This window comes from Gadus chalcogrammus, chromosome 1 (genome assembly GCF_026213295.1).
Source record: "Gadus chalcogrammus isolate NIFS_2021 chromosome 1, NIFS_Gcha_1.0, whole genome shotgun sequence".
Taxonomy (NCBI): Eukaryota; Metazoa; Chordata; class Actinopteri; order Gadiformes; family Gadidae; genus Gadus; species Gadus chalcogrammus.
The window spans coordinates 8,664,836-8,677,211 of record NC_079412.1 but is presented as its reverse complement, the minus strand read 5'-3'; the positions used below and the strand labels follow the sequence as shown (position 1 = coordinate 8,677,211).

General features: G+C 40.4%; 2 protein-coding genes across 3 annotated transcripts in view; both read right to left on the bottom strand.

Annotated features, from left to right (window-relative positions):
* Positions 1-4,722, bottom strand: part of LOC130380064 (homeobox protein HOX3-like) — a 33,925-nt gene extending 29,203 nt beyond the window's left edge. Inside the window, exon 1 of the mRNA XM_056587258.1 lies at positions 4,037-4,722. The gene's annotated coding sequence lies outside the window, so the exon portion shown is untranslated. The remainder of the gene's footprint in view (positions 1-4,036) is intronic.
* Positions 4,723-6,210: 1,488 nt separating this feature from the next.
* On the bottom strand, positions 6,211-10,981 carry hoxc8a (homeobox C8a). 2 transcript variants are annotated; one of them, XM_056587290.1, is made up of 2 exons: positions 10,254-10,981; positions 6,211-8,717 (listed from the first exon to the last, which is right to left on the bottom strand). In XM_056587290.1, the coding sequence occupies exons 1-2, from the start codon at positions 10,687-10,689 to the stop codon at positions 8,401-8,403; spliced, it is 753 nt and encodes a 250-aa protein (XP_056443265.1). In that variant the 5' UTR covers positions 10,690-10,981; the 3' UTR covers positions 6,211-8,400. The 2 variants fall into 2 exon arrangements, with proteins under 2 accessions (XP_056443265.1, XP_056443272.1); XM_056587297.1 differs by having other exon boundaries at positions 6,211-8,711.
* Positions 10,982-12,376: the final 1,395 nt, after the last annotated feature.

The following is a 12,376-nucleotide window of genomic DNA, read 5'->3' as shown; positions in this document are numbered from 1 at the left end:
TATTTTAAGGGCCGGTTGCTTTTTTTTTTTCCATCATGTGCCCTCCTCATAAAACACGTCCAACAGAATTGATGCAGCTATTTTTTTTTTCATTCAAGCTTGCCATGCATTATTTTTGTGTTAAAATAAAATCCCTCAATTAATTGAAAATAAACCCAGTGTTTGATTAACATAATGTATCCTCGAGGTCATTATTAATAAATTAATCCCACAATAGTTTGATGTATAATGTGGCATGAGCATTCCGTTGGTCGATGTGTTTCACGATATTGATTTCTTGAATAGGATAGATAGTTGCAGTCTAATCGTGCAGCACTGTTTGGTCTATTGCTTTGGACGTTGAATGGAACATAAAAGCGAGAAGAACAAAGAGGAGGAAGGAACTGGTGCAATAAAAGTTTCCCTTTGCCTTATTTGTGACCATATGGGACATCCGCACGGCACAGATTCAGGGCAGCAGAGCATAGGCTATAATAAGAATTTGATTTTTATGAAATAGGTCAATCTTCTGAAAATCATCCACCTTCTTTTTCGTTTTGTTTTATTTTATAGGCCTATGTTATAGCTGTAGCATATTTTCATCTAAATAAAATAAAATTATTATTAAAAATCTACACATATCCGCAGTCCATTTGTGTTTTTAATAGATAACAAATTATTGGTTGCAAATTGTCCCCTAAGATCGGCGCTGATTATTTCTTGCGCATTATTCTTGAAATGACACACAAGCCCGTGAAAGATAGTTTCGCAGCTTCTTAATTTCAGTACTAATTAAATGCGACCCAGCAATTATACATTATGCCACCTTTAATAAGCATATATATACACATCATTATGGTATTATATATTTATTGGTGGCCGGTTCTTATCTAAAACTTCTATCAGAAGTTGGGAGATTGTGTCTGGGAAAGGAATAGCGGCTGAGCAGCGGAGGCTGGTTGGATCAGTCCAGAGAACTGAGGGTCCTTTAAAGGTATTTTAGTGTTTTATTGGCGCCCGTGGGAGAATGCGACTAAGGAAGTAAAGAGAGCCCGTTTGGTTCAGGTTTGCATTCCTATTGCAAGCGTAGTTATGCGGATTCTTGAATATTTCTTGAATATAACACACGGAAAAACGTCTGCTTAATCCATATTTTGGCACATTTCAGGATAACAAAAGCATCGACCTCACCGTGAGCCTTAGGGAAAATGTAAGGAACTTGAATTCCAACAACAACACTACATACAATGAATTATACAAATTATTATACAGCAGCTTTGTTCGTTTTTTTTTATAAGTCTGCATTTCGCAGGTGCATCTTGATGGAAGGTGTAACCAAAACTCTAAGGGATCTTCCCCTTGTATGACAGGCGTCCAGATATGGACGTAGGCCTAGGCCTATATTATTGCAATTTCTGACAAACAGCTATACTATCGAAGAAGTAATATGCCTGCCTCAATGAAACATAACAGGCCTTAAAGGGAGCAGGACATTTAAGCTGATCGGTGAATATGTTAACCGGTTGACATTATTTTGACCAGATTCATCTAACTTTAGCATTAACAACAGTATCAGCCTGCAGACTGCCCCGGAAGTGTAGGACTTTGGGTTCGTTAAGCACTCGGGGAACGGTTTCCCAATGGGCGCCCGTCAATCTACACCTCATAAATTATGACCATTAGTAGGTCAAATTAGGCTATGCCGGGTAAAATGACCACTTCTTTAAATATAGACCTTAGTCTTTAGAAATGTTCAGTGTAAGCATGTTTTATGCGGTGCCGAGACAATCCAATATTGGAGAGTCAGAATTCCTGCTTAACTTTTTACTTAACATTTTAAATAGCATCGAAATGGCCTCAAAGGTGTGGGTATATTTTCTTTGTTTGAGGACATTCTCTGTCTTTCTCTCTTTGCTTTCTGCAGGCACACAACTAAGGAGCAATTAACGGAAACGAGCCTCTGCAACAGCAACGCGTTGTAAGGAAAAGCAAACAACGGGGTTAACTCTAGGCTGTAAACTCTTTTATGACTTCCTGAACATTTTGTAGGACGACTGAAATCCCCCCAACAGGAAACAATGTCCAACAATTTAACATCTAAAATCACAACAATATAATACCAAAAGATAAACATTCTTTGCAGAAATGTACTGCACAATGCACTGACAATTCATGATCGTTCTTTATGCCTATCTAAACCACACACACAGACACACACGTACACGTACACACACACACGCACACACACACACACACACACACACACACACACACACACACACACACACACACACACACACACACACACACACACACACGCACACACACACACACACACACACACACACACACACACACACACACACACACACACACACACACACACACACACACACACACACACACACACACACACACACACATTTAATTGTATCTCTCACTCTCTCTCACCCACACGCACTCTCTCTCTCTCTCTCTCTCTCTCTCTCTCTCTCTGTCGCTCACATAAACACACACAAACATACACACGCAAACACACACACAAGCCCACACGTAGACACATACACACACGCACACGCAAACACATTTACACACACACACACACACACACACACACACACACACACACACACACACACACACACACACACACACACACACACACACACACACACACACACACACACACACACACACACACACACACACACACACACACACACACACACACACACACACACTGAAATTGAAACATGGCTTTGTGTTGTATTGTGTATCTGGTGAAATAAAGTGTATCACAGCATTCTGTCGCTTTCCTTTTTTTTACTCATGAGGCTGTATTATGTGTCAAACAATGTTTGTAAAACACAATACATTATAAAATAAAAAAACAAATACATTTCCCCTTCACAGGGTAGGCCTATTGTTTATAAAAAAATGTCTAAAAATAAATTATTTATAATCATAAACTATAACATGCGTGTTCTGGATACAAATGTTATGCACGTAGGACTATAGACATACTTTATGATAGGAAGGCCAACATCGAGATGCCTTGATGATCCTGTGTTTGTTTATTTGTTGCTAATGCAACGTTAGCTGACCTTAGAATCACGTAAGGGTTCATCATTTGTGGAATAAATAATAATAATCCAAGTGATTTGTGATGGAATATTTCCATTTGAAGATGAATTACACAAATGATCATGACAATGAATTTAAAAGTTGAAGAAAAGTGTAGTATCTATTAACCTCGATTGATGTGCACTCAGTAGACGCTTTGAACTAACCAATGGATTAGCCCGGCTAGTCTACATCCGCAGCGCGCCGTCATTAGACAGAACTGCCATTGACAAGTTTCCACCCCGTGTAACACCCCGCCCACTTCCACTTTTACCATTTCCTTTCGCTAGGAGGCACTGCAACTTGTGTGAGTGTGTGTGTGTGTGTGTGTGTGTGTGTGTGTGTGTGTGTGTGTGTGTGTGTGTGTGTGTGTGTGTGTGTGTGTGTGTGTGTGTGTGTGTGTGTGTGTGTGTGTGTGTGTGTGTGTGTGTGTGTGTGTGTGTGTGTGTGTGTGTGTGTGTGTGTGTGTGGTGGGTGTGTGCATGCATTTCCGCGTGTATTAAAAAATATAAACATGAAAGGTAATGGGAGCGTGTCTTCCAATTGAATAATAATATATAATAATGCAATTTCCTGCTTCCTTTCTCCGCGACACTCTTGTAACACGACACTGGAGAAACCGCATGTAAATTACCAAACATTGCATGTCATCAACAGTTAAGCAACATTATGTCACCGCTGATACCGCAAAGAACCTTGTGTATCTTCCGCTCATCATTTGAATACGTTTTGGGTTAACACAATTAATGAGAGACATCAGCGGATATCATCTCAGGTTACGGGTCAGGTCACCGCCGTATCCTAACAGGGAAGCCACTCAAACATGTATTTCCAATATCTTTCCAATATCTATCCATCATAAAAGCTTGTTTAAACCCAGAAATCGGGCGTCACAGTTACAACAACAGTCACAAGAAGAGCGTCATTTTCTTACCCGGCCGGTGGCCCGCCGTTTGGAGCGACGTCGGGGCGATCGGATGAAAGGGTCATTGTGGCGAGAGGATACGCACACATATCGGACGCTATGCTATCTCCAAACCACGGTGCGACATTGAAGGAGGAGGCACCCTTATCGGAGGGATCTTTCTCAGCGGCTACGTGCTCTGTCTCTTCTTCCATGGAGCTCCTTTCGCCTCTGGGGGATCAACGCCTCAGACATAGAGGCTGAGAGGCGGCGACTGTCGCCAAGCGCCTCTGTCAGAGGTGGTCGGAAGGCAGAACGTATCTCACCAAACATCATAGGACGAATTACATTTGTTTTTTAGTCAGAACAGGAAAGAAAGCTACATTTTTTACATCCAAGCGCAGTCCGCTAGTGATACAACGGAAGTAGCAGAGAAGAGACAACAGCATAAAGTTCATGTTCAGAGAGCGTATGCCACGTGGATCGCTGCAACCAATCCCAGAATGGATTCAGTCGTAAACTTTTATTACTCAGCTGTAAATTTCTCCCTTTAACAACCAGGAATGCTTGCGCCCATCTCTTCCCCGTTATTTTAGAGCACACCGAGCTTAAATAGAGAAAGACGAAATGGCTTTGCAGTTCGATTTTGCACCTGAATATGACTGAGAATAGTCTGTTATTTATGCTTGATTAATAACGAGTATTTTAACTGTACAATATTGCAGATACATGATGATAAAACACACACTATCCCAGGAAAAAAATACAATTTAAATAGGCCTACATATGGAGGGAAAATAGAGAGATAGAGACCAAGGCAGACAGGTAGGCAAGAGCGAGAGCCAGCCTTGTAAAACCTTCACATCCCTAATTGAAAAGTTTTCCATTAAGGCCTAAACGTGTCTCGCATTCATTTCCCGGCGAGTCAAACTGATGGACCCTGCGTCTGTTAATACCACGTATTTAATATATATATTTAGAAGCTAGTTCTAGTCTTCGCAAAATAGCCATATTTGTTGAGAAAAGCATCAGCATCTCTCTCAAATAGCCTACCACTCCCAAAATAAAAAAATAGTCTTACAAGAGGGGCAATGTTTTTCAACGCTCCATGAACGACCACACTGTGCGTTTCATTCCAGGCTTTAAATACATACATTGTTCACCTTTATAATAAGTGATAATAGTGGGACTTGCTTTTTCTGGGCCCATTGATTAAATAGACACGTTTTAATTCCCGCTAAACATTAACCAAAGCAATGCGTGTTTTTAGATACAAATCCCCAAATCCCCTGTTCTGCAGAGACACAGATGAGCCATGATTGTGTCGCCATTCCATCTCGGCTCATAGGCCTAATTCCAGCAATGCGTTTACACAGCCAATAAAGTTTACAGCAGGTATACTAAACTTTATTGTGGATGGCAGCCCTCGGTAGAGGCCCGCACATATACAATGGTCTGTCAAAAGTGCTGCTTGGAGCAGTTGTCAACTGCAAACATATTTTCATTATCAGCGTCCATTATTATTTTGCATTGGGAAACCTCAAACGATACAGATTGTGTGAATAACAGGTGTTGACCGTAATGCCTGATTTAGCCCTATAGCTTGGAATCAAACGATCTGATCCTAGAAGACATTATTCATTTCGTGTTAAATCAATTGGTCTGAGGTAGGCTTTATACCTTCTGAGGTGACTGCTCACCAACGTTTATTATAGGCTATTATTGCGCAATAATATCAGCATATTGGTGTTATGTATTTGAAATCAGGGGTTTTGTTACTTCAAATGTGGCCATATTCAGAAATGATACGTCCACGGGAAAATACAGAGATGAAGTCGAGGACACATGAAAGAACTCAAGCAGATAACAAGAATCTCCTCGATGCTTCGCTTTCAATCAAAGTATTGGAATTAAACATCTACGTGGCCCAAAATGACAGTAAAGTATGCAGAGTGCAGACTATGAAAGGCAATGCGGGAAGCTTTGGCTTTGGCACTTTGGACTATCTCGTTTTAATAAAAATAAAAACTGCAAACTCGACGACAGCGCAACAGAGACAGTGTCGCTTTGGATTTAAGCGGGTCTGCATAAAAAGTGTCCTGTAATTGCAATATTGCTTGACATCATTCGTGACGATCTCCGTCACAGCAGTCAAATGAGCGGTTTGGGCCAACATATTATTGATGTAGGTCTGCTAAGCTTGGCTGTTGCACTGTGCCTTCTTTTTTGGGTGGGTATCATTCTTACAGATCTTTTTTTAGATGATTAGTCTGGCAGTTATTAGGTGATTATGGACCTCGCGTGTCAAATTAACCAGCTTTTCATTGTTTATTTCATGAGTCTTCAAAACACCACCAGTGTTATTGATCAGACTAGACACACGTAATGTGCACTGAGATACCTGCGCCTGCTCTTATGTGTTGATTCTAGTTCGTTGACGCAACCCAACTCTTTGTAACTTGAATTTCTACAAAAACAGGCGGAGACCACTTCTTTCGCAACGGGTCTCTAGTAGGCTACCATTCGTTTTTAAATCATGTCGGTTAATTGTTATTATAAAACAACATGACTTTATTACAAACAATCTCAAAAGGACCCACTTCGCTTTAAGATTAATTAATAAAGCCTTCGTTTTCCCAAGATAGACCTGTAAGAAAGCTTCTTATTAAGCGGATAAATCAAGTGTCTTATTTTTTTGATAATATCATCATGCTGTGAATGGAATCATATAAAGTCCTTACAAGGTAAGGAAGATGATGCAATTAATAAACAAAACTGGATTTTTTTTTATATCCAGATGATTGGAGGAACGAGTGAAGTTTAGATATGGAAACTGCGCGCCGAGCTAGATCCAGCCTACAAACCCATTATTGTAATGTGGAGCTGTTAATTAATTTTCCATGATCATTTCTATATTTCCGATGTAAGATATGAAGGCCATAATCACATAATTTGGCACCCGCACCCTTGCTGCCCGGGCACCTGGTTTAATTATCCTCAGAGTTTACAGCTCATGAGGGTATTTCACAACAGCCTCATTAAGGACATTGTTGTCTCCAAGTTTGCTCATTATTCCCTTTTTTCTAGGTATGGATATCATTTCTCCCAGTACCCATGGCATGAAAAATAAATTACAATGAAACGAGAGTGTGAACCATATTGTTTATTTGTGACTTTTACATCAACAGCAATGGCGAGGACACACTATTCTGTTTTTCACAGGAAACACCAAAAACGAGCATACTTTTAACAACAATATATAACAAGACGTACATGTGGATTATATTCAGTGCAAAACAACTACGCTATATCACCAGCACATTAAAATAAATGTCCTTATTTTAAAATTGTTGTATTTGTAGCAGTATCATTATAGGTACACATTTGTGTGCGTTTAGGCAGTCTTAGTTGTTGGGGGGGAAAGGGTTTGATCAAAACAGAGCAATGCATAAACTTCTGAAAAAGCAAAGCTCTGTTATTAGGTAGTGCCGCGGTACCGGTTCTCCAAACGCTTTGCTTGGCTTTGAGCTAATTGTCTTCCAAAGACATAGAAATTGTCATCAACAGGTGTATCGGGTAAGTACTACATACATATATAACTTAGTAATACAAGGTCATATATAACACTTTAAAATTAAACCATATGAAATCTCTATATTCAGAAATCTCTATTGCAATTTCCCCAGGTTTAGGTAGCATCAAAGGTTTTCAAACGATTGCATTTCCCTGGTTATCCTAGAAAAGACATCTGAGGAACTAATGGCTATCTTTGTCTAGGCCACTCACTTAAGAATGAGACTCAATAATAATACAAATAATATTAATAATAGTACTAAGAAATGTTTGTAGATTATACAAAGACCTAGTGGTCAATGGATAAACTGCCAATGCTCGAATGACGTTGAAGATTTATCACAAAGTAAAGCCCACAATTTGCTTTAAACGCTGCAAGGCAACTGTTTACTGACTATATAGGCCTATGACGTCCTTCTTTTGTGAATGGGCTATATATTTATATACAAACACGGATGAACATTGGTCATATCTTCATCATGTTGTGGCTATGCTTTTAATGAGGATATTAAATGTAAATATGATGAAGTTGCCAAGCCATTTCCCATTTTAAACGTGCGTGCCAATTAACCTTTGAGGCGAGGACCTTACTTCTATCGAATGCAGCCACAAGTGTGCGAATGGAAGTCGGCAAGGTATGTCAGGATATCTGTTAAGAGGAACGAAATTTGCTCTCTATGCACGTTATAACAGTGGTTCCCACTTTACTAAATCAAATGGTGGTCATAAAGTTAGAGCTCTCACACTACTTCTAGCTCATTGTCGGTTTATGGGACTTCTTTTTCTCTATTTCGGCCATATAACAATAAAACACCATAAAATCACTCCTTGGTCTCCTCTTTCTCTTCCGCTTCTTTTTCTTCAGCCTCGTCCCCTTCACCGTCCTCGTTGGCCTCTTCTTCTGCCTCGGCTTCGGCGTCTCCTCTTTGACCCGGAAATTTGTCTTTGTTATTCTCCTTTTTCCACTTCATTCTTCGGTTCTGAAACCAGATCTTCACCTGGCGCTCAGTGAGGCTCAGGGCGTGGGACACTTCGATGCGACGCTTGCGTGTTAGGTAAGGGTTGAAGAGAAACTCTTTTTCCAGTTCCAGAGTTTGGTAGCGGCTGTAGGTCTGCCTTCCGTTTCGTCTACCTGGGGCTTAAAGGAAATAAACTACAGATTAGTTGTAATGACAAACACTGCATCTATACGTTCACTTTAACTCGTCACATCGCGTGGACGATGCATTATTTACCAATTGGAATTATTAAGCTAGATCCTATACCAAATATCTCTCAGAAAGTTGCAGGGATAATTTAAATTGTAATATTCTTTTTTAAAGTCTATTAATGCAAATAAACGCATCACTGTAATATACATGCACATAGGCCTACGCCAAAGGTATATATCAGTCCAATCTGGGACTATCTCAAATTGTTACTTATTTGTAACCATTTGCATATGAAGAGGTGGTAAAAAAGGGGCATACGCTGTCAACAGCATTGACAGCCATAAGCTGTTTTCTTTTTGGTTATGACACCCAAATCACACATCTATTTGACAAATATCATTTAACTCATAATGGTTTTTGTGCTTCAACTTCGATAACAAATAGCCTACGATTTAGGCCTACGTTAATTCGTTTTTTCCACGTTTGAATATAGTTGTGATCTAACGCACATATATTCAAACACAGACACATATTCGCAAAAAAAAAAACTAAAAAAAAATAACAATAGGGGAAGGCCTACATTGATGAGGAAAGGGAAATAAATCTGATATGGCCTATGTAGCTCTACACTAATACGCTGTGTGTAATATTATCTATGTGCCCAAAGCAGACAGACAATAGACAATGAAAGTTATTGATTATACTTGCAATGCCTTTCTTATTATAGCAATAGGTCTTAGTCACATCTTAAGGCCCACGAATCCCTACAGTCTCCTAACCCTGTACGTAAATGAAAAATCTCAAACCAAGAGGCATGTGCACCCTATTCAACATAACACGTTCATTTTTTGGGCAAATATTTTACACTTAATAATGACCTGAAAGATATTTAGGTATGGAAAGTGGCGGATACCAGTGTCATGTTGGGGCTAACCATGCGATCCATTTGGTGGTGATTTGAACGGTTCAATAATCGGTGCTTATACCTGCTGTAATGTTCTAATGTATTCGTGTTAGGGAACAACATAGAACCAACAATAACAAGTGTAGACTGCATGCATTAACTTAAATACACTTAAACATAGGTCAAGTTATACACCCAAACACACACACACACACACACACACACACACACACACACACACACACACACACACACACACACACACACACACACACACACACACACACACACACACACACACACACACACACACACACAAACACACATCTTTACATATCTATCTATAGAAATATAGATATAAATATGAATACATACACATACACTCACGTACACGCACACACAAACACACACACACACACACACACACACACACACACACAGACACACACACACACACACACACACACACACACACACACACACACACACACACACACGCACACACACACACACGCACACACACACACACACACACACACACACACACACACACACACAACACAGGCTGCAAACGTGCAACAAAAGTGCGAATAAAATGAAGAAATTATATAGTTCTGACCGTGGGGTCTCATCCAAGGAAACATTAGACTGGGAGAGGAGTTTTGATTTAAGTGGCCCTGTCCTTCTCCGGGGTTAGAGCTGCTCGACGATTTACAGTCTGGGTATTGCGCGAGGCTTGCGTCTTGCTGGGTACCATAAAGCGTTTGCCTCGGAAGGGTTTCGTATCCATAAAATTTCGTTGCGTCTCCATGGCAAGCGAGGGCGCACGGGTTCTGCTGGTATCCTGGGTTGGAGATTCCCGTGGTTCCGTGATGGAAAAAGTCTTGCACATGATGCGATGGGTGCTGGAAGCCCGGTGCGGCTGCTCCGGGTCCGTACACCAGCGTGTGGCTCCGGGCAACGCTTTGTGGAAACCTGCAGTCGTAGTAAGTTGGCTCCAATGATTCGCTGCCTTTGTATTTGGAAAAAAGGGGATTAACAAAATAGGAACTCATGTTTGGTTTGCATCAAGTAGACGATTCTCTTGCAGAAGAATATCTCCTTTAGGATGACGGCAGCCTTTTGTTTAGATCCCAACTCGCACACAGCACAGGCATACAAACCGGAACTAAGAGAAACGCTGCCCCTTTGGACAATCAATGGCAGCTCACACTCTCACAGCAGCCTTTCCTATCGAATTGCCCTGATAATCTTTTGTGTTATAGCGTTTACAGGCTCAAGCCCAGCATGGCATGTGCTATGATGTGCGATAGCTAAGGATAAATCTGGATTGCTCCACCGTCACAGACCCAGACGCTTCTCTTTGCTCTTTTCCTTTTTTTTGCATCCACCCGACAGCCCCCGCCAAATCACCCCCGCCCCCCCCTCCATTTCCCCCTCCCTCCGTTCCCCCCTCCCTCCATCTTTACACGAGCGGTCAGAAGCGGGCCTGCACCTTGAGAGGACCTGCGCCCCATAGTCGAAAACCCCAAGAGGATATTTGTTCGTTTTTAATGATTGCTAGAATTAAATACATCACAATGTTCTATCCAATTAGCTCCATACACAAACAGGTCTTAAATTGGCTCCAATGGCCCTTTAATACACAATGCAGCGTTTCACACATGCTTAGACAACCAGGTCCTTGGTAATCATATTTGTATATCTTGAATAGCCTACGTGCAGTCTTATTGATCTTTCAAGTGTTATTTCTGCCTTCGAAGTTATTGAACCCTTTATCAGCTGCCTATCAACAGGCTACCAGTAGGCTTCAGGCCCTATACATGCTTTTTGTCCAACATAAAAGCGTTGAAGCAAACCGCTTAACTTAAGAAACGAGAGTCTACGTGCAAATTAGCTTATACAATCATAAAGTCAGGCGCTCCGACCGTTGTAATCGAGCAACGGTTAAATACACTTGCACCGTGAGCTGTAAAACACAGACACACGCAAATATAAACACGACCCCTTATACTAGCTGCCACTTACTGACCCCGTAAAACCTACGAGGTAAAGTAGTAAATCTCCCGTGTGGAGGAGTTCATAAAATTGTACATTGGAGGTTTAGCCATGCAGCCTATATCGGTGGACGACATCCTCGCCCAATAGCCGTAACCTTTACTGTTTTACAAAATGTTCCAGAGTGGGTTCTGTGGTGTTACTAACAACTATTTGGCCGATTCCATCGGAGAGAAAAAAATAAGTGCACCAAAGTATTTTTCTATTGAATATTCACAAGCTATACCTTAACTACGGAGATGGCCAGCTGTCCAGTACCGTCTGGTCGGGTGGTTTGTTGGGATATATCAATGTTTATGGGCTATTATTTTACCTTTCTCCTTATATTGTATAAGTCATTATTATTTATCATCATGGGTTATTATGCCGAATATTATTATATTCATATTGTTATTATTATAAATTGTGTTATTATTATTATTATTATTATTATTATTATTGTGGTTGTTGTTGTCATTATTATGAAGTATATTGTTCTTATTATTATTAGTAGGCCCTAATAGTAGTAGCCAAATAGTTATATTAGTAGCCTAGAAATATTATTATTAGTAGTAGTAGCCTAACAGTACCAATAGTGCTATAAGTGTAATTAGTAATAGACAATAGGCTATTTTGGTGCATTTACGGTGCTATTGTATATAATGCTGTATTTTGTTATACTTTTTACGAACAACATTAAAGTGC

What these genes read in the sequence shown, in the direction of transcription:
- hoxc8a (XM_056587290.1), bottom strand. Translation starts at nt 10,689, where the DNA reads ATGAGTTCCTATTTTGTTAATCCCCTTTTTTCCAAATACAAAGGCAGC. An exon ending in TCCTTGGATGAGACCCCACG is followed by an intron (nt 8,718 to 10,253) that starts GTCAGAACTATA and finishes ATTTCCTTTAAG; the next exon opens with CCCCAGGTAGACGAAACGGA.